At 45.0% G+C, this 27690-nt stretch overlaps 2 protein-coding genes across 2 annotated transcripts; both read left to right on the top strand.

The window, feature by feature from the left end:
- Positions 1-463: 463 nt before the first annotated feature.
- Positions 464-22314, top strand: ppp2r2ba (protein phosphatase 2, regulatory subunit B, beta a). The gene is made up of 10 exons (XM_030061530.1): positions 464-1267; positions 9592-9689; positions 10854-11019; positions 11905-12017; positions 14755-14932; positions 15798-15962; positions 18231-18400; positions 19273-19364; positions 19476-19599; positions 20132-22314. Exons 1-10 carry the CDS (start codon positions 1198-1200, stop codon positions 20285-20287), a joined length of 1332 nt encoding a protein of 443 aa, XP_029917390.1. The 5' UTR covers positions 464-1197; the 3' UTR covers positions 20288-22314.
- A 506-nt stretch (positions 22315-22820) lies between these two features.
- gpr151 (G protein-coupled receptor 151) lies at positions 22821-25294 on the top strand. Its single transcript, XM_030062118.1, has one exon. It carries the CDS (start codon positions 23267-23269, stop codon positions 24587-24589), a length of 1323 nt encoding a protein of 440 aa, XP_029917978.1. The 5' UTR covers positions 22821-23266; the 3' UTR covers positions 24590-25294.
- The last annotated feature ends 2396 nt before the right edge of the window (positions 25295-27690 follow it).

Genomic DNA, 27690 nt, shown 5'->3' with positions numbered 1-27690 from the left:
CTGCCCTGATTTCTGAGCCTCTTCAGCCCTCTCTAAGTGTCTGCACAGTTGCAGACACTAAAATGTGCCATGTCATGCACTTAGTACAACACTCCATTAAAGCATCTGTTGTCTTCTCCTGGTATGAATAGCAGCAGTCAGGGAACTGGGTCTGCGCAGGGGAGAGAGCAGAAAGTAGGCTCAGTGTGGATGCCTCTGCAGCAGCGTGGAGGGATGCAGATGTTTGGTGCATCAGTCTTAGGGAGCAACCTGCTACTTGGCCATAAGGCGGGCATCAGATTTATAAGCATGAGCCTGGCTCGAGGTCTGCGGGCCTGCAGATGAACAGATTTTGGGTTGAGCTGTTTCTCAGAGGACTGTCCTGGTGGTTCGAGGGAGCGTCACAATCGCTGCGTGTCATTTTTAAAGAGCCAGCCGCAAGGCAGCATGGGAGGGGCCCTTTGCTGAAACGCGTCGGTAAGAGAGGAGCGGGCACAGCTCTGCGCTATCCAGTACAGTGAGTCAGCTGAGCCACTGGGATCAGAGGCGCCGGTCCGCTCTAGTGAATGAGGCGGGGGGAGCTCTGCTGGATCCGGAGACGGACACGCAAAGTGGCATTCAGGAGATGCGCGGAGCTGCGAGTCTGACATGGAAATACTGAAGTGAACGGAGCAAGCTTGTTGACGCATAATCCCGCCCGCCCCGCTGGCACTGGGAGGGGGGCAAATCTAGCCTGCCTGAACTCAAATCCTCCAAAAGAGATTTACCGACTGCCGCTGCGGGTTCAGCTCCCTTCAAGAAGGCACAGAGGCGAAATATCTGCTCTGCTTGTCAACCGGTTGCCTAGGCGTTATGTTAGGCGATATTTAGCACGTTTTAATTTTTGTTTGACAGACAGCATGTTCCGGTGAGTTATCCGAATCAGAGGACGTAGCCTGGTGCGCTGTAATTAGGATATTAGCCTACTAAAATAATTGGGAGTAGACGGCACTGTTGGAATCAGCACTGTCATTGCGTTGCGGTGGGCTGTTTGATGCGTCCTGAGGTGCGGACAGGACCTGCCAATACAAAACAGGTATTTGATCATTCTGTTGATTGTACCGGAGATTTGGAGCCATGACAGGCCCCCCGCTGGTCTCACAGCCCGCCTGCTGACGGTACCGGGCAGGATGGGAGCAGGTCTGCCGGTTTCAGGATCCCGAACCAGCCGATTTATCAATGGAGGAGGAGAGTGACACCCGGAAAATCAACAACAGCTTCCTTCGCGATCACAACTATGCAACCGAAGGTATTTGATTTGATTTGATTTGATTTTTTTTTTTTTTAAGTCTTTTTTACATCTCAAAGTTGTCATATCATGGAGCAGCCGATAAGGCCAGTTTTACGCGTATGATTTTGGCCTTTAGGTGGAAGGCTATAAATATCACTTCAAATCCACAAATCACCATATAAATGTGACAAGAATATTAAGGGAGATAAAAAGCAATAGTGATAATAATAATATAAATATATCCCAGCATTATACGTCCGTGCAGGCATCTTATACTGGCAGCATAAAAGATTTAATATATTATAAAGTGCGATACGGTGTCTGTAAACTCACTATTGAAGACACGCTGTAAATTCCTATAGGGATGTTATAGGAATATTATAGGAACACGTTAGTGTTGTGGATGCATCTCAAAGAGTAGCGTGTGGTGGCCTATTGATTACAAGGGATGATGAGGTGGCCTCTCGTCATACCTGGTTATTTTAGGATGACCACACTGACCGGGGGAAATCAGGGCTTTAATCTGTGCAGGCTTCATGGCCGGCGAGGGAATAAGCCGCTAGGTGCAGCTGCTTCAAGATGCGGAGCCAAATGAACATGTAATGCAGCTATAGATGAAATTAACAGCTGATGAATAAATGATGCCACGTCGTGTGTTTTCAGCGCTGGAATCAGTGGGCAAGGACAGTAAAGGTGGCGGGCCGCCTCATTTATAGACGGTGCACTGAAATATGAGAAAGAGCTGTGTGTTACACTCAGCGCCAAGCCCAGAGTAGCCTCACACACACACACACACACACACACACACACACACACACACACACACACACACACACACACACACACACACACACACACAGAGTGCCTTTTTTAATTAAATTGTACATAATTGGACCCGGGACGAAGCCGTTTTGTCCAACTCCAAAGCGAATGCTGCTACTGCACATGTGTGTTTCCTCCTCAATGACCAGACATCAGCTCCTGATTATCATTCTGTTAACTGTTTGATGGCTAATGGCTCCCTCATGTTCACCCAACCTGCTCCACCTGTCCCTCCCCCTCCCCGATCAGCATTTAAAAAAAGTGATTTACAGAAACAATTAAGGCCATTGTAATCTCATTAACAGCCTCATGCCTCACCTCACTGATCACACACATTGACTATGGAGATGAACTGCTATATGCATATCAGCAGGAAAGATAATAAAACCATTTGGAGTATGAATTTTTTATCCTGGCAGTAAGTGGAACCGATTAGTATCTCTGTAGTGAGCATCTCTGCATTCTTCTAATGGATTGCAATGCTGTTCGATCATTGATTGTTTGATTAGAATAGAATAGAATGGAATAAATAGTTGAAGGATACATGGAGGGCACTCGGCTGCAAGGTGGGTCAGTGCCACCGTTTGCTCAAGAGGGAGCAGCTCAGGTTTCTGATGCCACTGCAGGCTGGAGGAGAGGCAAAGTCAAGGACTGGGGAGGCAGAGACTTGCCCTCATGCACTCCAACAAGCTGCTTTTCCTCTCTCTCACTCTCCCTCTCTCTCTCTTTTTTTTTTTTGCTCATTTAAATATGAGAGACATTGATCACTTGCACAGCTCCAGCAGCTATGGATGACTCCTTATGGTGATGATGATGATGGTCATGATGACGATTTACTATCACTGCTAAACACACGAACAGTCACTGATTCAGAGCGAGCAGAGGGGAGTGGGGGAGGTTGTTTGATATGTTGGTTGAAATGAAAAAACATGAGGGGATCTTTTTTCATCTTGCATCTCTCTCTCCCTCCCCCCTCTCTTTCTCTCTCTCTCTCTCTCTCATTTTCAATTTTTTTTTTCAATTTAATGGTTTTATTGACATGAAATATTTGGACAATACACAAAAACACTAAGTCTAGCAATGCCTCAACATTAATCAGCATTATCTAAAATGTAGTAGCAGCAAAAACTGTCTAAATGTATGTGTATATGTATCTTGTGTGTGTGTGTGTGTGTGTGTGTGTGTGTGTGTGTGTGTGTGTGTGTGCTGATGAAGGGCTGATGTTTAGGGGAGGATGAAGGGCTACGTTACAGCCTTTTCTTGGCACAAAACCGACCCCCCATTACATTTCCAAATATCACCCATATTGTGTGTGTGCAAGAGAGAGTGTGTTCCAGCTCTCTCTCTCTCTCTCTCTCTCGCTCGCCCAGCCCAAATGTAGATTTTCAGGAGAGCGTGGATGAGAGTTATACAGGTTGTAAACTGTGTCTGTTTTAAGACAAGGACTGTCTGGTCTGCAGCCCATCTGTGCTTTTCAAACACAGAGCCTCTGTCTTTGTATTTTTTTTATTACTTTAATTTATGACCAATTGTCAAACCTCGTATATCATGAATGACTGTGTGTGTGAGAGTGTGAGTAACTGTGTCCCTTCACTCTCCTGATCCTCGCCTCTTAAGTGGTCTGAAGTCTGCAGCCAAAGAGTATGCAGCCAGCATCTGGGTCTGCAGCCTGTCCTCATAAATTCACCAGTACACATCATCCGACAGGCCTGATTCCAGTGCACTCAGACCACACATGCTGACACATGCACAAACACACACACATGCACGTACACAGGTCCCTGATCATAGCAGAGAGGTGGTAGGGATTCCCTCAGGCCGCAGTTGCCCAGAGCAGCAGGCCATTTTAATGATGTCACATTTTAATGATGTCACTCACGTTGACCTTTGCCTCACACCAATCCCACGCCTCAGTGGGTCCGTGGGCATTACATTGACTCTGTGTGTGTGCGTGTGTGTGCGTGTGTGTGCGCGAGTCACGCTCTGGCGTGAGCACTTTTCTTGTACATGCTGTCAAAATTTCAATCTCTCTTTCAGCACCATAGACAGTTCCATCTAAAAGCAAAGTTCCCAGAGACGTCGCTATCTGGAGAGAGGGGAAAATTACATTCCTATCTGATTTGCATACACCAACTGCCTGCAGATGACACACTGCTAATGGTGATAGGATGGATGGCTTTGGGCTTCATGACTCTGTGTCTGTGGCTGCAGTTATATCAATATACGTGGCTAGAGACTAATGCAATGTAGAGTCAATGGACTGTTACACTCCTACAACATGGGTATCACTTAATTTTCATAATCCCCACCGTGGCTGTTTTGATAATGGATGAAATTGTCAAATAGCAGAGTGCTTGGATGTAAAATGAAAATAGCTTCCTTGCTGTGAGGCAGGACCTAACCTAATGTCGGCTTTGGTATTGATTTCTGGTCCTTTACAATTTAGCCACCGGAACAATGACCCTAAAGATCTATTGGTGGGACATGTAATCCCTTCCTCCTTCTCCTCCCTGCCCCCTCTTTCTCTGGTTTTCGGTCCATTCTGCACTGCCTACGTCTGTCTGATACTGCTACAAGCTTGTGTGTGATGTGACCCCTCCAGCCCCGCTGAATACTGATGCAGCCTCATAACAGAGAGCTCACAGCCTTTATTGCTGCTGCTGATGAGAGCAGAGCAGTGCCTGGTTGCCGGTGCCAAGGCAAACGGCCTGGGGCCACACTTTAGGACCCCAGCATAAAAAGACTTAGCCCACCATACCCCCAGGTCCCATCCATTATTCACTAGGAAACACTCAAAATGCTGGGCCCCGCCTTTGGCACGTAGCAGAAGAAAGATAATGTGTATGTGTGGGGTGGGGGTTGGTTAATGGCAAGCTGTGAAGTTGGGGCGAGTCACACTTATTCAGCAGCTGCTTTCATCCCCTGATTAGCTTCTTATTAAGTCTGCAGCACCATGAAAATTTAATGAGAATTTATTAAAGAATACCCTTGGTATTTCTACAGTAGGAAGATGACAAAAATATCGTATTTCTCAACTGTTATATGGCCGAGACTCCCTGGTCAGTGGATTTGCGGTGTTGCTGTGATAGATGTGGCCCGCTGTGTGTGAGTCATGCGGTGTGCCACTAGCCTGAAGGCTAAGCAGTGTTTGACCTTTCTGGACTTTGTAATGGGATACATTTGTAAGTTCTGATAGCTAATTCCTGTGGCCTGTCGAGGAAGCGGTGTTGGACAGGGTGTTTCATGTTTTGATGATAAGGTTATTGTGCACACAGACACAGACAGAGGACCTCATTCCAGACAGCTACCACCTCAACTTTGATTCAGCTCAGCTTTAAAAAGATGGTGTGAGGAGATCAAAGTGTTTGTGCAAAAGCAACAGAGGGAGGAGACAGCTTTTTTTTTTTCTGGTACTGAATAATATGCACCCCCCCTCATCTCTTTCTTCAATTTCTAACAGAATAGCAAATAACAAGGGCAGAAGATGATCCCTTTCATGGTGTTCATCTCAGTGCACAAATCGATCACTGATTTCAAGCCCACTTTCTTTCTCTGCCTCCACCTCTCTTTCTGTCTCATTCGATCCTGTGTTGTGTCTGTAGTCAGATGTAAGCCATAGCGATGTGTTAATGAAGTGTGAGAAGTGAAGCAGTAACACGTCTCGCCCATTTCACCCTCAACTCCCCGGAGTGTGTGGATACACAAAAGCACGAACACATAGGCTACACACTGGCACAAATGCACGCATAGAACACACACACACACACACACACACACACACACACACACACACACACACACACACACACATCCTGTCTCAATCTCAAGGGACTGATCCTGGAGAAACCAGGTTAATTAGCTTGTTCACTCTAGATCTTACAAAGAGTCATGCTCTTGAGATGAAGAGAGCTGCATTGTGCTGTGTTGCATTGTGTGGCGCTAATAAAGTCTAATAGAGACTTCATCATATGACTGGATACCACACCAGTTCGTGGTAGGGCATATTTAAAATTCCCATTGATCTCCATTGTTGTATTCAGTGCTGAATATGCTGATCTGAAGAGCTTACAACTGCAACACACAGAAAATGTGATACTCAAATGACGATACATTTAAATGATAGAACGTGTGTTTACTGCCTGTATGAAGCACAGAAATAGTGTAGATTGATGCATACTGTTAACACAGATGGAAACTTGAGTGAGAGGCCGAGAGAGAGAGAGAGAGACCGGACCTGAATTATCCCCCAGCCTGATCCTTTGACGCAGGCAGCTCAGTACAAGTGCCATAATCCTCTCCCTCCATGTCTGATGCTAACAAAGCATTTACACGACACCATGTTGCCAGTTTCCCTCCCTCTACCTGGAATTACTGCACACTTATGCAACTAGCTTTCCATGCAGTCACACCATTTTGGATCTGTGGGCCTTACACAACCGTCTTGGTGCCACTGGATCAAGCCTGATTTTATCCTGTTTGTGTTCACCCCTGCCAGGATTATATGTTGTGTAGATGTTAGCCGGGGTGCGCCTATTTTAGTCTTTGTTTGTGTCTGTATCAATGAGACACGCTGTACAATCTTTTATTGACCTAGTTAGAGCAACACACCTCCCTCCCTCCCCCTCTGCACCTCTCTCAGATTGGGCTAGACTCCCCCTTTTCTCTCTCAAATGATTTATTTTCGCCTCACAATAGTGGCGCTCTCTGTTATGCATGATAGACGTTGCACGCTCGAGTGTCAATATCCTTGCTCACCTCTCTGCATTTCTGGCTTCTCATACAAGGGTTTTCATTTCCAGAATCAATGCATATCTAAGTTTCCATCCCATTGGTTTGACTCCCAATTCTGTATTGCATGCTAAAGGGGCTATTGAGGTTCAGATGGGTGCACAGAAACAGATAACAGCCTGTTTTCTTTCAATTTGCACACACATGCATGTATGCAGACAGTTTAACACACACACACATACACATAGACACACACACACAGCACAGCAGCAGGCCAACAGGCTTGTCTGTGTTATTACTGGTGATGGATGTGTGTTATCTGCCGCGTCTCTCTGATGCATCCAGAAGCCCTGACCTGCCTGTGTCAGACCTGGCTGCCCACAGGATTTATGGCCTTCATCCACTTATGGTCCGCTGATGAAGGTCTGTGTGTGTATGTGTGTGTATGTATGTGTGTGTGTGTGTGTGCCTGAGAGAGTCTGTAAGTACAAATGTGATCAGCCAAGTCACCGGCCTGCTTCTAATTTCGAACCACTTCAACCCTCAGATGCGAAGCCAGCCAACCAAATCTGAGCCGATACAAAACACAAATCATCCGCTAGGCCCCGCCCACCTGTGACACTGCTGATAATTCATTTATTCTTTATAATGAATTTTCACTCAAAAAACTGCATGTTACCGCTCAAACACAATTCCATCAGTGGCTGAATAGATTGCCTGTCTATCTTTGAATACATTTGCATGAGGAAAACTCATTTAGGGAGGCGTTCCGTAACGTTATTCTTAGTTTCAGCTTCGCTGGCTCTCCCTGGCTGTTCATTCAGTGAGATGATTGAAGGATGTATTCGTGTGTAAACGCGTTAAACGGCCTCCATCAATTACTGTTTCTCCTCAGCGGCTTAATGTGCTGATGATGACGGAAGGGAAGACAGGGGAAGGGAGTCGGGGAGAGAGGAAAAAGGATGTTGGAAGAAGAGGAAGAAGAAGAAAAGACAGGAATATGAGGGATGGAAAGACAGAGAGAGTTGGATTCAAGAATAGCGACTGCTAAGCCGTTTCCCTTGACTTCACACTGGCAGCTGTGGACTGATAGTGTTGAGAAAGATATCGTTGGGTGTGTGCATGTGTTGTGCATGTGCACGCATGATAACTGTAGGTGCAGATAGAGAGAGAAAGAGAGAGAGATAACTATTGGATGAGTTTGTGTGTGGCGTGCACAGTACCAATATGGTGTGTCAGTGGGGTACTCGCAGGCTGTAATTAGGTCAGAGTGTGCCGCGTCTAGGAAGTGTTATTAGTTTCTAGATTCAAATATGATTAGGATCGCCCCCCCTCTGCACGTCATTATCCACACATGGTCATGAGAATCCCGCTGCTCAGCTTGAAGCCTCATCGCTGAGCGCAGAGAGCAATACGGCTCTGCCTCTTAGCTGTAAATTAAAACCAGGGGGGGAACACACATGCACACTTGGAGAGACGTGACACTCACTCACTCACTCTCTCCTAGCATTTCCACCATGTGAAGCAGCTTTATCTGGAGAGATGAGCGTCTCTACAGGGACTCTATTGTCTTAAGGCATGGTGCTGCATTGAGCTGCACTTGCACTCCCCCAGATGCAGCAGTAGGTTTTCACTCCATTGCAGTGCTCTCTCTTTCTCTCTTTCTCCCTCTCTTTCTCTCTCTCTCACTCTGTCTGCTGAATTACAGCTAGCATCAGCAACTAAGTCTGAGAGCTATTGGCACACACACACACACACACACACACACACACACACACACGGACACACACCCCTCTGACTGCCGCTAGAGACGGAAACGGTCTCCATAGCAACATTCCCCTCTCCTGTTCAGCGCTCCGCCAGTAGCAGGTCCACAGAGGGCGTGGGGGGTACAAAACAACAAGCTCTCTCTCACTTTCTCTCTCTCTCTCCCTCTCTCTCTCTCTCTCTCTCTCTCTCTCTCATATGTCTCATATTATTGTCATAGTTAAACAGAGGGCTAGCTTCTGCTGTGGTGTGTGACAGACATGCTATGCGTTTTCAGCCTGGGGCTACATAATAATTACAGTCACCATTAGCCTCTCCTAAATCCAGGCAGATGTATGTCTTTGAGGAGGAGAGGAAAAGCTACCTTAAGGGTAGGTGTCTGTTATTTACCTTTTAGTCAAACTGTAGCTATGCAGAGACACCGAGAAAGGGTGGTGACAGATGGTGAGTGAAGAAATCACGTCGCATTTTGTTGACGCCACTGTGCAGCATTGTCATGAAAGTGTTAAAGTGTGTTTTGCCACGACGAGACGTTACTCTGTGTCAATAAAGAGTATGATTTAAAGGTTCACAGCTGCATATTTCAAATGTGGGGATTCCTGCTCTAATGAAGCAGCAGAGTCACTTGGCAGTAGGCTCTTGCAGCCAGGAGAGGAGAGATGAATGGCGTTGTTAGTGGTGGCGGCGGCGGCAGTGTGTTTTAATAGTAGCAGTGTAATTAAATGACACAGACTGGCTCGCTTCAATCAGGCGCGGGGGTGAATTAGTTGATATCATACAGTGACTCACCCAGCGGTTTCTCCTAACCCATATTCTGCCAAACTAGGTTATCTGTGCTAGAGAGTTCTCTGTGGGTTTGTCACAGCATTTCTAAGATTCCCCCTCCGCCTGACGTATGTTGCTGAAGTCTTTGTACTGGATCTTGCTAAAAGGTCTTTTTTCTTTTGTGTCCGAATGATATCTTGATAGCTTTGTGCACCTCCCAACACTGACATTTTCCATTTCCTTTGCTTCCTGTGTTGCAGCTGACATTATCTCGACGGTGGAGTTTAACTCATCGGGGGAGCTGTTGGCCACCGGGGATAAAGGAGGCAGAGTGGTTGTCTTCCAGAGGGAGCAGGAGGTAAAGCAATGCCCACAATGCAGCACTAATCTCACTGCCCCACTGCCTTGAGGAATTGGCAGAGACTTGAAACATTAAACTTGGAGTAACGATAAACGGCTAACAACTGGCAAATACAGTAGGGATAGAGCGATATGTTTATTTAAGGCCAATACTGATATCCAGTATCTTAACAGCTGGCATTCAAGTCATATCAAGTCATATCAAGTCAATTTTGCCTCAGTGGGCCTTACAGCATCCTCAACATTTTCTGTCCTTATTTCCTCACATCAGATAAGGAACAACCCATCTCTTAAAAAAAATAAAAAAATAAAAAAATAAAAAACAGGAAAATAGGAAAAAATGTGAATCTTATTTTTATAAGTAGTGGAATAGAAATGCTGGTGCGAAGCAGGTTGTGGTTTTCAGACAGGCGTATCTTAAGATAATTATGGTAACAGAAGACACTTTTAGTTTTGTTTTCTTTCTCATTTTTACACGTTTCTAGATAAATATGGTCACAAAATAGCCAAACTTCACAGTCAGACTATTATTGGCAGAGAAAAATCTTTTTTTTGGACTGATATGGATCCTGCTTTTTAAAGCCAATATCAGCTGATACCAAAGGGCCATCCTTAAAACTTAAGAGTTTCATTTCAAAATGATGTGTGTATATCTGTTTTGGGAAAATGTCACTTACCTCAAATTCATCAGCTAACATTTCAAAACTGTAGATAACTGTAGATAACTTTTTTTTTTTTTTTTTTTTTTAAATGTAACTCTTGGGGCACCCCAGTAGCTCACAGTGTGAGATTGCATACCACTTGTTAAGGCTGACTCCTGATCACAGCATCCTGGGTTCAAATCCAACCATAGGTTTGCTGCATGTCATCCCCACTCTGTCTCCCCTGCCTTTCCTCTCTCTCTCCTCTCTCTCTCTCTCTCTCTCTCTCTCTCTCTCTCTACTGTGACTTTCAAATAAAGCAGAAATGCCAAAAAACTAATCTTCAAAAAAGTGTAACTCTGCAAGAAAAAGTATTAGTTTTTCATTCATGCCAGCAATGAATTTGTGAGAGCTGGCTTCATGTTGGTTTTCTTGCTTTGAGAGATGCACAGCAAGCAGCTCAAAACTTTTTTGGATTTCAAGATCATCTCAAGATCATCTCCTTCTGTCCCACCTCGCAGAGTAAGAGCCAACCGCAGCGTCGAGGGGAGTACAATGTTTACAGCACCTTCCAGAGCCACGAGCCGGAGTTCGACTACCTGAAGAGTTTGGAGATCGAGGAGAAGATCAACAAGATCAGATGGCTTCCACAGCAGAACGCCGCTTACTTCCTGCTCTCCACCAACGGTAGGCACTTAGTGACTCTGTGAGGAAGACACAAGTGGCAATATCCTGTGCCAAGATGGAAAGCAAATCTAAGATCTAAGGATTGGATTAATACTGTGCCGCGTCAGTAATGACGTCAGACCAGAGCAGGGTTCAATCCCCACTTTATAGAATGGACAGATGCAAAGACGATACCTCTTAAAAGTGTAAAAGTGTGTGTGTGTGTATACATATACCAGAAATAGCTGTTATTAATATCGCACAAAATGTCTTTCAGACTATTTTATCTACATGTGTTCCACTTGACTGAGCTAGTGCCACCAGCAGACGCGTTTCAGATTGAAAACCTCATGCATGGCTGCCACAGCAGGGACACACACACACACACACACACACACGCACACACACATCAACAGAGAGACGTCTTGCAGATTGTGAGCTTCATGCATGGCTGCCACAGAAGTGCTAGTGGTGGCTGGAGCAGATGGTGGAGGGTCCTGTGGCGATGGCCTCACTGCTCTGACACCGACATTCACTGCAGAGATATAAAAAAGAAAAAGAAAAAAAAAAAAACCCACACCAACCTGACTGCTGCCACCATCCTATTCACTAGACCAAGAAAATGGGATGTAAGTGTTTATGCCACACAGAATTGAAAAGACCCCTGATTTGATGTTTATTTCAGGGAAACGTACAGCAGGGAAATGTAGTCAACTTGTAGATTGATATCAGTGACATCAAAATCTACACAGCAGCCACCATTCATCATCCGAGCTGGCTCTTGCCCAGCCACATGCCAGATTGGCCACCCAACCCCCCGCATCCTTCTTTCATTTCACATTCGCTGTAGCGAGCCATGTTCTGAGTGTGTTTTCTGTTTGTGTGTGCTTAATTTATCTATCCCAGACAAGACGGTGAAGCTGTGGAAGATCAGTGAGAGAGACAAGCGTCCAGAGGGCTACAACCTGAAAGATGAGGACGGACGAATCCGAGATCCGTCGACCATCACCTCACTACGGGTAGGAGGTCACAAAAAACTGTGTAACACGCCTCAAAATGGCTCATGGGAAATTGATATTATGGACGCAAAATATTCCCATCTATGTCTTTCCCTGTTTGTTGGGGGAAAGGGGCAAATGGCAGCTCCTGATCAAAAATTCCCGATGAAAGAAAACAAATCAAACAATTTCGATCGGTTACGTCAATATTAGTGCCCCTCCATCACTCTTGCTTTTAAAAATCTTAATAGTAAACTGGTTTTCTGCCATTTAGGAAGCTGATGCTCACAAAGCTGTTTGTGTGATGTGCTAGTATTTCACGAGGGTGCGGGCGCTGTAGTTTTTACTATTCCTATAAATATTAAATGAGAGTAGATCATTTTGAATCATCAAAATGCACTACACTTAATACTGTAAGCCCATTTGACTCAAGTGCCACATAGTTTTAGGTCATTATGTAACATAAATGTTATCTGTGACACAGAAAAAAAAATCTTCCAGTTATTTCTTAAAGGCAAAAAACAGAGTAGCCTAAATTGTTTTAGATTATTATTATTATTATTATTTTTCAGATTTTTATCTGGTTAAAAGTGCACTATGCAATTGAAGTAAGGACTGTTTAGACTCAGCTGACAAAACCATCAAATAAGCATGTTAATCTATCAGTTTTTCAATCTTTCAATAGACCTTCTGCAATTTTGCATAGTGCACCTTTAATGTTTTTAAGGGTATGGTGCCAGTTCAATCTTGGTGTACCATCATCCTAACCAAAACCTAATTAAAGGGGATTTAATGTCTGAGAAGAAGAAAAAGAAAGAAGTTTGTGGTTTGATTTTCTACCACGTCAAGGTTTTGAATTAACCTGTGCAGCCACAAAAGCCTCTAAACTGGATCCAACACACGGCAAACTGTGTAAACACTTTGCAGTTTGTCTGGTTTTAATGTTAACACAGTGATGCCCGTAATGGCCTTAAATCATAACCACGTGCAGATATCCCTGTAATTCCAGCCACACATATACAGCAGTATGTCTCACAGTTGATTTAGTTATTCCACTTAAATGCATCATACGCTCTGCGCCGGTGCTGATGAATGGCTCCCTGTCACCAGCAAACACACAGTCACTGTCTCAGGACTCAGAGCGACAGACGAAAGTGAGGATGAGTGATCGATATGTGCACTGAGATGAATACCATGAAGGGAATCATCCTCTGTCTTCTCTCTCTCAGTTGTCCCCCCCTCCCCACCATCTCTGTCTCTCTATCTCTCTCTCTCTCATCCTTATCACTCCACTACCTCCTGGTCTTTAATTTTCACACAAAGAGGCCAGGCAGACAGGGCAATGTGTGTGTGTGTGTGTGTGTGTGTGTGTGTGTGTGCGGTGCTCTCCCCTCTCCGTCCCTGCCATAATAGATTAGTGCTGTGTTCAGCGTGTCTGTCCCTCTTTGTCTGGCTGGCCAGGGGATCATAGCAACCTGGAGGACAGGCCGGGACTGTGGCAATCCTGTTTAGGGGCCGTGAAATCAGTGCAGGCTGAGAAACCAGAGGAGGAGCGACAGGAATAACTGAAGGGAAGAGCTGTAAAGTGTTATTCCAAAATTTGGGAGGAAATTAAAAAAAAAAAAAAAAAAAAAAAGTTGTTTTGTCACTACAGGTCTGCCCTTCAAGAAGTTTTTTTTAATTTTGTGCTCCCAAAAGATAGTGTGTGTAGAGTATGTATCACAAATTACAACTATGTCAGTGCAAATGTAAAATATTCAATTGTGAATAATTTGAAGACGCGAATCGTCCCTGAGAAGAAGGAGAAGGAAGAAAGGGCAGGTTGAACAGTGTAACTGTCAGAATTGGGGTTATGGGTTAATACGGTCCATGTCTCTGTGGACAGCCAGTGAAAGACATGGAAATGAAGTGACACCCATGGAGATACAGCAGCCTGCTGGGCTGCCATGTCTCTCTCTCAGTGCCAGCAATGGAGGAGAGAAAAAGGGAAGAAGCAGTCGATTTGTTCTCCTCTTTCCCTCCCCTCCCTTCTCTCTTTGTCTGGGTTTTATCTGGCCAACGGGGGGCTGCATGCAGACTGGTGCTGGGCGTCTTTGAAGCCGAGCAGCAATGTGCAGTGTGTGTGTTTGTGTGTGTGTGTGTGTGTGTGTGTGTGTGTGTGTGTTTGTGTGTGAGCCTCATCTCAATTCGGCGGAGTTCAGTTATCATTCCTCAGCAGGGCCTAGCGATGCCCTCGGGCCATCTCTCTCTCTCTGTGTCTCTCTCTTCCTCCCTTGCTTTTTCTCTCTTCTCTCACACAAACAGGAGTGAATTCTTCTGCAGCTGTGTGTGTTGTGTGTGTGTGTGTGTGTGTGTGTGTGTGTGTGTGTGTGTACGAGAGAGAGAGGCGTGACCACAACATTCAGAAGCCATGTACCAGCAGTGTGATTAAACTGGCTCATCAAACAGCCCTGCAGCCCTTCAGTCACAGACACTATCTGAATGCAGTCTCTGCTTCATTAGGATTTGTGTGGCAAATGTCATACGCATCCTTGCAGTCATTCGGTTTTTGCGTCACACATGCACAAAAACGAACACACACTCTATATACACACTCACACAGCAAAAGATCTCAGAAGCCCAGCAGGAAAACGGCTTCAAAGTGCATAAAACAGCATCTCCTTGTTATCAAACTCCTATCAAAGCCATTAAGCCCAGTCCTTCTAATTGTTCTCCCTGTCTCCTCGTTTCTCTCCTCCTTCATCATCTTCACCTCTAGGTGCCTGTGCTGCAGCCGATGGACTTGATGGTGGAGGCCACAGCCCGGCGCGTGTTCAGCAACGCTCACACCTACCACATCAACTCCATCTCTGTCAACTCCGACCTTCAGACCTTCATCTCCACAGACGACCTCAGGGTGAACCTGTGGAACCTTGAGATCACCGACCGCAGCTTCAGTATCCTCTGCTGCCTAATGCACACACACACACTAAACATAAACACATGGAAAACACTTGACAAACATTAATAATTATGTCTTTTAATTTGGGTCATTTCTATGTTTACGACCTCGTATACATCCCATACAACAGTGACACATACAAGCACTCATACACACTTGCACAACAGCTGTGAAGGAGCGCACACACACACATGCATATGTATCGTATTTGTTGTGTAACAGTGCATTGCAGAGGTCAGTGGATTTAAGCGTTGTAACAGAGGGCCAACAAGCAGTCAAATAAAAGGCATCAACTTAATAATTAATAGCTTGTCCTTCCTTTGAAAAACTACCAAAAATGATTTGTATACTAAATAAAATGGGTCATTTTTAAAGCTAATTGGCGATGATATTTCCGTGCCAAAATTAGAAAAAAAAAAGCAGAAATGAATTGACAGCAGACTCAGTATTTCTAGTGTTCAGTTTCCAGCTGCTACACTATTTGCAAAATGAGCCGTGGGACAAAATCACATATCACAATATTTTTGACTGAATTCCTCAGTATAGATACTGTGATGATATTGTAAGGATGACTACTGGTGCTTTCACAAACAATTTTACACAAAGAGATTTTCAATAAACAATCATCAGTAATGTGCATATGTTAACCAAGCAGATGGAGGCAAATACCAGAAAAGCTACAACAATCTGCATACTTTTACTGTAAGACAGCCTTTAAACACAGACAGCCCTTTACGACATCATGATATGATGACATCCAAAATCCCAGATAACATCTAGAGTCATATCACAGTAATCAATATAATAATAAGTAGCCACCATACAGAAGTCGTGGTCGTTCCTTAGCGGATGTCTCTCAGACATTGTGGACATAAAGCCGTCCAACATGGAGGAGCTGACGGAGGTGATCACCTCGGCAGAGTTTCATCCCCAGCAGTGTCACACCTTCGCCTACAGCAGCAGCAAGGGCTCCATACGCCTCTGTGACATGAGACAGGCCGCACTCTGCGACAAACACTGCAAATGTAAGTATCATCAGTGTGAGAGATGGAAGAGACAAAGGGAGGAGCGAAAAAAGAGACGGCTTGGTTGGTTAAGCCTGCAGGATGAGCCCAAGCTGGCACAATCAGTATAATGTACTGTCTTGTAAAACACTTCTTTTATAGGCTTGCACATTACACATTATGTCTTGTTTTCATTTTTTTGAGTTTTCAGTGTTTCAGGTTTTTTTTTTTTTATTATTATTGTTCTTTGTAGTAGTATTATTATATTTAAAGAGGGAAATAAGGGTGAAAGGGCATCTGGAAGTGTTGTAGGCCGGTGTATGCAAACACATGATAACACAGTCACAAAGAGATGATAGTTGCTTGTTTATGGCGGCTGATCACATTCAATATGTCTGCCTCAGTTGCAGCTTTGTGTGTTCCTGATGCACAGCCCCCTCCCGCCTCAATATGCGAGGATTGATAACTACTCGCTCATCAATAAATCTTTCAGATTCAAACAATGAATCTGACTGAATGACCTTCTCTTAGGCTTAACATCACATGCATGCACTTGGATGGCATGAATAATGGATACACTGACATTTTAGCTGGGAAATCAATGGCTTAAGAGCAATTGCATTAGTCCATGATGGACACACCTTGTTGTTCAATAATGTCAGATATTTTCTCAGCCATTGTGGATGCGTTCACTGGACCGTGCGTTCGTGCCTCCTGTTGAAACTCACATGTGCATTTTGAGGGTTTGATTAAAAGCACATTTGGCATTGGAGGATTTGCAACGAGCTGCGTGAAGAAACAAAATTCAGAGTCATGGTAGCCACAACCGCTGTGTTGTGTTCTGATTATTTGATATTGGCAGGCATTTGCCATTCCTTGACAGGTGCTTGTCCAGACATGCAGTGCTAGGCTGCACACACACACACACACATATACACAGCAGGCAGGTGCACTCGTTAGCCTCAGGACAGGTCTGTTAATACAGACCTACTCTCTCACTGCATGAGCTCATATGGCTCAGAGCAATGTCTAATACTCTCCCTCCCACGCACACAGAGCTCCTCCTCCCCCTCACATGCACATGCACACATACACACACACACACACACACACACACACAACCTTGTGAACCCTCAACACAAACAAAGCACACACACATACACATATACAATCATACTGTATCTCCTCCCACACCAATAAATCTGGGAGGCGTCCTGGAGACTGCTGGAATCAATCAGTGTTAGCAAGAGAGGATGGATGGGAGTAGGGGGATTGGGGGAGCGGGTGGGGTGGGGTGGGATGGGTAGGGTTGGGGGGGTGGGAGCGGTTTGCCAAAGCACTAAGCCCCAGGCCAGAGAGAAAGGGACGAAACAGCCCCCCTGCTGACTCCCCAGGGACCTTATTATACACCCCAGGAGTGGAACAGAGGGAGGGCAGGGACGTACCTCACTGTCTGATGTGCACACACACACACACACACACACACACACACACACACACGTGCACATGCATATATACATGCCCACTTCTGCACACACCCATTCATACACACACACGCGCACACACACACACACACACACACACACACACACATCCACACACAAATCCAGCAGGGCTCAAATGGGCCCAGCACTTTGACATTGATTTGTTTTTCTTATCCCTTCCTCATCCCCCCATTTTTTCATCTCTCACGCTGCATCCCTTGTTAGACTCCCCGTTGACACATCACAGAGCTATTCTCCAGGTCTCAGCACAGGGGGAGGATGGAGATGGAGGGTGGGGGCGAGGGAGAAACTGGGTGGAGGGGAGGGAAGCGAGGAGGAGAGGAGGGTGGGAGGAAAAGGGGAGGAGAGGGAGCACAATAACCTGACAGCTAACGATGGAATGCCTGGCTCTTATCCCCTGTGTGCTGGCCTGCACACTGATCAGCAGCTGCCAGAATCAATATGAATCATAACTAATATTTACCAAGCATGTTGACCCACGGCTGTCTCCCTAAGCACACACAGATATAATCCTCCGAAGAGATGCAGCTGCTGTAGTAAACTGTACACTCAGGCATTGCTTTGCCATCATTGTTCGCAAATGGTGACCACCCACCCTCCACCGTCCTCAAACAAAATCTGCTTCATGTTTTCTTGCAGTGAATGATTAAAAGATTTGCGGCTAAAAAAAAAAGCATCTCTTTTTTTTTCAGCGCCGGCCTCCTGCAGTGCCGATTCTGTTTTCTCTGTCAGATGATAACTGCTTACCCTCCGTCTGTGCTCTTTCTCGCTCGCTCTCTCTCAGATTTTGAAGAACCAGAGGATCCCTCCACGCGCTCCTTCTTTTCTGAAATCATCTCATCCATCTCAGACGTAAAGTTCAGCCACAGCGGGCGGTACCTGATGACAAGGGACTACCTCACTGTCAAGGTGTGGGATCTTCTAATGGAGAACAAACCACTTGAAACATACCAGGTACGCATGACGAACCTTCGCTTTTTGCGTCACGTTTCATGTATGTTCATTTCTTTGCGGCTTTTATGCGCCTGTGCATCTGCTCGTCGGACAGGTGGTCAACTGCAACAGACCATTCTCAGTTGGTTGAGTTTGTAAATAAAGATTATGTGCAGATCAAGTCAAACATTATTGATTCCAGACTAATCACTCACCATAATCCGGTTCCATTGTCGCCCTGCCAATCTGTAACCCTGTCATCTTCAGCAATTACCCTAGGAGGGATTATTGAGCTGACTTTCCATGGGAAGAGTGATAGTGTCGGGGTTGGTGCAGCCTGAAGGGCAAAACCTCCCACTGTGTGGTCATCAGGGTCAGACCCACACTCTCTGATCACAGGAAGCCATCTTAGGACAGGTGGAGATTGATAAGGTCATCAGCTGGGCTCAGGGGGATTCCCTGTTCAGTTCCACCTGCTACAGAGCATCTTAGCCGAGGTCAGTAGGTCTGAAGGGATTACTGAAAGTGGAACATATGGGAGTGGAGCTTAAGGTTGTACGGCTATGCGTTGAAGGGCAGGGTGATGAACTTTTAAGGCTGCAAAACAAACACATCTAAAGTAAGGAGACGTGTTAGATGCTGCCGTGGAACCAGGAAGGTGTTAATCAGTCCGTCACACCTTGACTACATCATCAGTCAGATGCATGTTTATGTTGTCATTCAGCAACTTCAAGCTGCTGTAATAGCAAAGTGTAATGCGAATCAATGGACAATGAGAAACACTGGTTATTCTTTTGCTATACACACACACTCCTTCACTGGATGGGACAAAAGATAATCTCATTTTTAATCCACAAATTATTTAATGCATGTTTTTTGTGTTTCTTTTCCAGGTTCATGACTATTTACGAGGCAAACTTTGTTCTCTGTATGAGAATGACTGCATCTTTGACAAGTTTGAGTGTGTCTGGAATGGATCAGACAGGTGAGATCTCTTCCCCATGGTTAGATCTATCTATCCAGCCATCCGGCCATCGACTTAATCCATTTTCATGTGAATCTCAACAAACCTCCTCTTTCCTCTCCTCCTCCTCAGCGTCATAATGACCGGCTCGTATAACAATTTCTTCCGAATGTTTGACCGGAACACCAAGCGTGACGTCACTCTAGAAGCGTCCAGGGAGAACAGCAAGCCCAGAGCCATTCTCAAGCCTCGCAAGGTACAGCGGTTCTCCACAGAACAATTTTCATAAAGGTTCTCGTAATTCATTTTGACATGATCCAGGAAAAAAAAAAAAAAAACACCCGGGTTAAAAGCTGCACTATGCAAAAACTGTCATTAGTTAGTCTTAGCAGCCTAAATAAAAAGTGAGCCATTTATATTGGTGGTGAAATCCACTATACAGCAAAACTTAAGGATGAAATATTAAACTTGCTTATAAACAGCAACACTTGGTTTCCTCTCCTGTTCCTTCCATATCTGTTTTGTAGATAAAGATTATGTACCTTGCCTGTGCAAGGTATGTAAACATTAAGGTGCTGTGTTTAGTTCACTGAGGTCCAATTACACAATTTCATGGTTCTGTAGTCATTAAAATTCAAATACTTCATGCACTTCTTGCTGTCATTTGGGATGGCCAGTGCAAAAAAGTAGCTTAATGCAGCTTTAATTGATACTTGATACTGTTTATTTAATTACTCTCACATACTCTTGAATCTAATCTTCCCCTTGTCCCTCTTGCTGTCCTACAGGTGTGTGTAGGTGGGAAACGTCGAAAGGATGAGATCAGTGTCGACAGCCTAGACTTCAGCAAGAAGATCCTCCACACCACCTGGCACCCCCACGAAAACATCATCGCTGTAGCAGCCACCAACAACCTCTACATCTTCCAAGACAAGGTCAACTAGAGGGCAAACTGCCCCCGCTGAGCCCTGACCCTACACAGGAGGGGCTGCAGGAAGAGGAGAGAGAGAGACTGAGAAAGAGAGAGATGGACCCCTTATCTATATCCTCTTCCTCCTCTCCTTAAGTCTAGTTGCTGCTGCTGGTCTCAAGTTTCACCGCTCTGCCAAGGAAGTGCAGAGTTTTCCGGAAGGGGAGTATCCAGTGACTAAATAGGAATGATGGTTAAGACTTGGACAGGGTGAATTTTGGCAAGTGGGAATTCCTCAGCCCTGGATACAGCTGGAAGAAAAAGCTGCCTCTAAATCCAGAATGAAGAAGAAAAAAAAATACTAGACTCCACCATACAAGACACTTGTATTCCTCAATTTGGCTTTTAATTTAATTTATTTGGCCATGCGGACAAATGAAGAAGTGAATCCTGTGCATTCATGCAACAAGAGGATTGCTGCATGAATAATTTAATGTAGCAGACCTCTGGAACCTCACCCTGGAAGAAAGGGGTGGATGTGAGTACAGTGAACACTGAGCACACAGACAAAAATCTAGCTTACATGATGATGGCTCGTGGCATGTAGCAACAGTGCCCCCTGTCTTTGAACCTGCTCATGCTACGGTGCATGTGATAAACCCCCAAGGTGTCAAACTGTGGAGCCAGGGAGCTAACAGACAGTGCAACCTGCTGCAAAATCTCTACTGGAGAAGAAGAGACTGTTAATTTCTGAACCCTGACCCCATGACCTTCTCAGCAGGACTGAAACTGAGCGTTGTTTCTGCCTGTGAAATAACAAGGTCAGTCTTTCTAGTCCCGGTTTTCTGGCTCTCTGGTGAGACGGCTGTAGTTGGTAATGTGAATGAAGCCCTTTGCAGGCTGTGTCAATGGTTTTATTTAATGCTGTTGTTTTATTAAGTCCTTCTCTTGGTCAATGATTCTGTTTAGAAGCTGTGGTGCCTTCTTTTGGTATGTTGGGGTTCGATGTAGTGGGTGTGGGAGGGTGGGGGGTGGGAGGGGGGACTGAGTACAAGGCAGGAGTGTGAATGTTTTTAAAATGAAATGTTAATGTAGGAGTTTTCTGCTTTTTTTTTTTTTTTTCCTCTATAAACAAAGAAAAAAAATCCACTCAAGTCCCAAGTGGAGGAAGTGCTTGAAGCCATGTGGTCATGATTACGTTATAGCAATGGCTGCATACATGTGAGTTCAGAGGGCTGAACCCATCTACTTTTACGCTGTGATGTGTATAAAGTAACTGATGCCCTTACCACATGGCAGTCAATCTGATGTCATCAGTCTGAGAGAAAAACACCACAAGGCCGCATTCAAACAACTTTGCAAAAGAGCTGATGAACAAATTCTTCCATTTATTTTAAAACCTTACTTGGATAGTACTTTGAAAATGATCTGTAGATGATAAAAAAAAAAACAAAAAAAACATAAAGTGTTCATATCATGTATTCCTGAACGTCAACCTTAGACCTGTTGGCATAACATAATGCTAGCATAGCTCTTGAAGTCGGTGTTGCATGTGTTGCATCTGATGAAACTGACAGCCTGCGTATAGTTCTTTGAACATCTATGGATCATCTAAGGCACTATGCAAGTAAAAGAATCATTCTCTCCGGTCACTGCTAGAAGTAGCCTGTTTCAAGATATTTGACTGTTGTGGTGTCTGTCCATGTTCCTCCTCTTGCTGAAGATGGGCAACTTGGAACAGCAACAAGTTGTATTTTAGTGCTTATCTCAAGCCCTCCACTCAATTATCTCTATTTATTTGAGGCTGGGACAGACTTGTCAGAGATTTGTGCTAAGACACAACTGAGGAAAGCAGACAAGGGACTCTGTGAAATCAGGGAATTATTAAGTGTGATTCCTTTAAACAGTAATGTCTTCTAAACAACCTCCTTTGTGAAACTTCTAATTGAAACAAAAACTTTTATAGCTCAGAATGTATTGAAATGCAATTAATTACCATGCAGTCTTTATGCTTACTGGACTTTCTTTGAATAAAAAAGAATAAAGATGTGCAAGTTCAAATCCTGCATTGTTGGACCTTCTGTTACACTGCTAACTCAGACGCTGCACAGAGATCTCAAAACAGGCTAGTCATTAAAAGGTGCTGTTCGTGGTGCAAGGGCGCCCTCATGTGGATGAAAAATGAAAACGACACTGAGTCTCCTGGCCTTGATTTAGGAACAAGGAAACTATTTTTCATCCACTGGCTGCAGTAAGTGGTTCATTTCAGATTACTAGCCACTCCTACAGTTTTAGAAGGCATTTTTTTTCTGTTTTAAAGCAGGAAAATAACTTCCAAATGAAGCTTGCCTACCTGCCCAAGCAGCTGATGTAAGAAACCAAGAGACACCTGTATTGCTGGTGGCTTTATAATTCCCCACTTCATGTTCTGTTGGTGGGGAAATTATTCATAATTATCATGGCTGTAATGACACTGATTTTGAACCTAAAACCATACATCATTCACGCTTCAGCAACAACATATTTTCAACTCTCTGCGCATCTGTAAATACTGTATTATGATGTGAGAGCCTTGTTGCTATAGCTACTAATTAATTCACCCTTCACTAAAATTAGAAATCCTATACATTATAATGTCGTACCGTGGATATAATTACAGTGAGTTTTTCTAATTGGCCCCATGAGGCTGCAGACGACGCACATTATGTCAGCTGGGGACAGGAGCTGTCAATCAAACAGTATCTTTATAACCAAGCGCACGAGCTCCCACGTCCCTGTGTCTCAGGATAAGACCGGAGACAGACAGGAGCTCGACTGTGATCATCGATTGTCAATCGATCCGCTCTCTGATCCGATTATTCAGAGGGATCATTTTGTTAATCTGTCTTTAGTACATTTTTACATTCCTGGAGCTGTTACTGCCTTCATATTTTTAATCGTTTTATATGTATTTTTCTTCTTCTCCTGGCTACTTGACAGTCTTTTTTAACAGTTGTCCATCTTACCGGATAAGATGGATAAGTCAAGTGGGAACAATGCCACCGCGCTGAACAGCTCCATAGACCGGTGGCCATTCAATGACCGCGGGTCATACCAGCACCTCGACCCCGGGGAGCTGAGGCTCCTGGTGCCGGCCATACTGGGTGTCATCTGCATCTTGGGCCTGGCTTGTAACCTCACCACAATGGGCATCTTGGTCTCCAATGCTCATAAGGGCAAACTGTCTCTCATCAACTCCCTCATCTTTAATCTGATGTTCGCGGACGGGCTGGTGCTGGCGTTCACCGTGCCGCTCCGAGCCGCCGCTTTCTCCAAGGCCAGCTGGACTCTGGGCTGGGTGGTGTGCAAGACGGCCGACTGGTTCCTTCAGTCCTGCATGGCGGCCAAGAGCTTCACGGTGGCAGTGATGGCCAAAGCCTGCTACCGCTACGTGTCCAACCCTACCAAGCAGGTGAGCATCCGCCTGAGCTCCATCCTGGTGGTGCTGTTCTTCACCTGGCTGTCCGCCTGCTCCGTCACCATGCCCCACTGGCTGTTCGCCACGCTGCAGCGGGAGAGCCGCGGGCTGGCGTGCATTCTGGTGGTTCCTCCCGAGGCCAGAAACTTCATGTCCGTGTACGTCAAGGCGTACCCGCTGAGCGTCTTCTGTGCACCGCTGAGTTTCGCGCTGCTGTACTTCTGGAGGGCTTACGGCCGGTGCCAGCGGCGCTCCAGCAAGACGCAGAATCTGCGCACCCAGATAAGATCCAGGAAGCTCACACTGATGCTGTTCAGTCTGACCGTGGCCATGGCGATCCTCTGGTTTCCACAGTGGGTGGTGTGGGTGTGGGAGCGTCACTTGGCAGAGAAAGAGAGCGGGGAAGCTCAGCTCCTCGTCTCTTCTCCCCCCCTTCTCCTGTCGGTATCTGCTCAGCTGCTCATCTTCTCGCTCTCCCTGGTGAACCCGCTCATCGTGCTCTCCCTCTCCGAGGAGTTCAGGGAGGGCTACAGGGGGCTGTGGAGGCGGCTCACCCTGCGCAAACAGCCACCACCAAAGCCGAAACCCGGACCCCACAACCCCACTGCTCCCCAGTCACCCTGCCCCAGACCAGAGACCTCAGGCCAGCAGAGAGGAGGACCTGACCGCTCCAGCACCAGTCAGGGTCCCAGCAGAGAGGCTCAGCCCCAGCCGGAGCAGAGTGGAACAGGAGGGAGAGAAGCAGACAGGGTGAGCCTCAAAGACGGGACAGTCCTGCCTGACGTGGAGCAGTTCTGGCACGAAAGAGAGACTGGGTCGCTCACAGAGGAGAATGATCCTATCCCTTGGGAGCACCAGAGCAAGGAAGGGAAGAAGTAAGAAACAAGGGCCACAGTTCATTCAGTCTTAAACACGACCTGTCCTCAGTACAATCCTCAAGCAGCAACAGCAGCTACATCGTCTGACCTCACAAGTTCATTTTACTGGCCTGCTGAGTGCCGCACTACATAAGAACGTAATTACTGATAATCTGTCAACTGTGTTTATGGTATTATTGGAAGGCAATAAGTGATATCAGTGTGTGGATAACAAATAGAGCAGTATGTTATGTGCACTTGATATATATTGCAATAACACTGTGCTTGGTCTTATTGTCTCATGAGGAGTTTGAAGATCTAGGCTATAATTTATTCACTGTGAGCTGACTTTTGGTGACTGTAAATAAAAAGCTTTTAGGTGGATGGCATAAATTCAGTATATATTAAATGACAGTTTATGTGAAAACAATGCAAATTCAGCATGCTCTCGTTATGCCATATTGTGGATGAACATTTCCTAAAGCACTCATATAGTAATAGAGTGCAATGACAATGTCACCATATATTTAAAACTTGAATATTGTATGTGTAAGTGTTGTGCACCTGTCTGCAGAGAGAAAATCATCTTTTGTATATAATTATGAAGTGCTGTGGAAGTGGACGTTAGTTCTTGATGTGACAGTGAGAGAAGCTCTGCTCAGTCTCCTCTTTCTGAGAGGATGACTGTTTGGTATTCATCATGTAATTTCAAGAAACAAAGTTTACAATAAAGACAATCCTAACAATGGAGCTTGTGTGAGGTAAAACTCTTTTTTCATGTCAAAATTGCATTGATGAGAAGTTAACGAATTAATTAAGTCAAATCATATATACAAACACACGCACACGCATGCGCACGCACTCATACACACACACACACACACAGTCCTAATGACATGGATCAAACACCAGCGGATGGACTCCTGTTGGCCCTTGGCCATTAAATACATTTTCATAAGGGCACACGATAGAATTGATGTGGGCTCTAATTAGAGGTAAAGGGCTCTCTTCTGAACTCAAAGGACCATCATTTGAGGGGACTCACTGCTGGGAGACTAATAGGAGATTCTCTCATTTTTGATATTAATAAACTTCATAGGTCAAAACCTCACAGTTATCACTGTGTAAACAAGATGAGAGGAAAATATGCCATTGCTGATGGGTGATCGATTTGACTGTCTGCTGTAACAGCAACCCAGCTGTGATAAACACTGGAGCCCTGTGCTAATATTGGTCATTTTCAGTCAAAGATATCAACTAAATTCAGACATTATGTGGCTTTATCTGAATAGGTACAGTGTGTGGAAAGGTTTATATAAAAGAGTGGTGAAAAGTGAAATGAAAAGAGAGCAGAGGACAATTAGGATATAAGAATCATACCAAAGTCCACCCATTAACTCTCTTCTCTCCCTCCCCCTCATAGCTGACATTTTCCTCTCATTAATCATTTATGGTGACCTTTTGTTGCCAAAGGCAAGTACCTCAATCAGAGGAACACTTAACCACATAACCCACCATCAGTACACAGGCTGGAGAAAGCCTGCAGCCCAACCATATTTGAATATCATACACCACCAACGCTGGCTGTTATTGCTACATTGTTGAACCCTCTGGTGGAAGACAATATTTAAACATAAGATACCTATGTTTGTTAGCCAGTGTTTGTGCTGAAGTACTTTTAATTGATATTGATTTGGACTGACAATCCTAAGTCAGGTAAAATGTTTTTTATGGAGGATGCTCAATTTAATTGCAAAGCTGGACACATTGGTTTACAGTTTTTTTTTTTTTTTTTTAAATAACAGTATGGTCAGTATCAAGAAAAGTGCTTGTACTCTATTTGGGCTCTGTGTATAAAATAAAGGTGTAACAATGCAATAGCAGTGCTGAGACAAGAGGTCAGTCACATTACAATTTGACTTCACACTGAAATGACACCTGATAATGGACTTCAGAGTCAAGATCAGGAGGAAAATCTGCACAAATAGAAAAACAAGTCAGACTTAATTAGGTCATTATGCGAGGCAGGGTGCTTACCGCAGGTGAGCTCCTCTCTTTACTCCTCTCCTCACTGTGCCCTCTCCTGCCGTGAGGGGAGACAGGGGTGTCACCCCTGTGTTTTATCCCTCAGCCAATCATCATCTCTAATGAATGACACTCCACAGGAAGTGACATGCCAGTTAACACTAATTATGCTTGGCAGGCGAGGCTGACGGCAATTAGGCTACATGCTAAACCTTTCTCTGCTATTGCCCTGTCTCCCTTATTCCCTCCCTTTGGTTCTGTGGAGGTTCACCCCTAGCCTTGGTCCACAGAGAGCTAAGCATGATGTGTGTGCTTGTTCTGTGCTGAGGGAGGGTTGGTTCAGGGGGTCTGGCCTTGGTATTTAGCAGTCTTTTGATTAAAATAAATCTAAGCCTTTCATCTCGGTAAAGGATATGGAGATCTAAAGGGCAGGCACCTTTCAGCATCTGCAATAGTATTGAGAGGGGGGTCTCATTTAACCCAACATCTGCTTGCCTATTGATCTGCAATCAGTTTAAAGTAAAAGGTTGCAGGTCAATGCACAGGATGCCAGCTCTTCAGAGGAGTGCAGTTAAGCTCCACTGTAGCTGAACAAATGCTAAAATGGACACATGCTGAGGAGTGCTGTGGCTTTCCCGGCACTTTAACATTAAAAGCCTCCTGCATGTAACCTGATCCTCCACTTTCAAAGTTTTTGCCGCTGTCAATGTGCCTCCATCGAAAAGTGTGCATGATTATTTCCTACAGTCATAATGAAGTTTAGCAGCAAGGAATATCGGAACAGCTGTATATGCCTTTTTGAAACTTTTACTCTGACTTTACATACAAATAAATGGATTGGCCAGTAATAATAATAATAACAATAATAATACATTTTCAGGCTGTGGGTGAACCAAGAGGTGTTTGTGACAGGAAATAATGATAAAACAGAAACAATAACTAGAGCAGGGGAATAAAGCTGGGCAGGCAAGGAGCTCCATGAGAGCAGCTGGTGCTGGACAGGCTGTACATTAGTCTTCCTGACACCCCTTCCTCTGATACATCTGCGTGCTGCAATCCTGAGCATGGGAGAGTGAGATATAATTGGAACCAGCACTG

Source organism: Myripristis murdjan, chromosome 10 (genome assembly GCF_902150065.1).
Source record: "Myripristis murdjan chromosome 10, fMyrMur1.1, whole genome shotgun sequence".
NCBI classification, from domain to species: Eukaryota; Metazoa; Chordata; class Actinopteri; order Holocentriformes; family Holocentridae; genus Myripristis; species Myripristis murdjan.
This window is presented reverse-complemented; position numbering and strand designations above follow the sequence as displayed.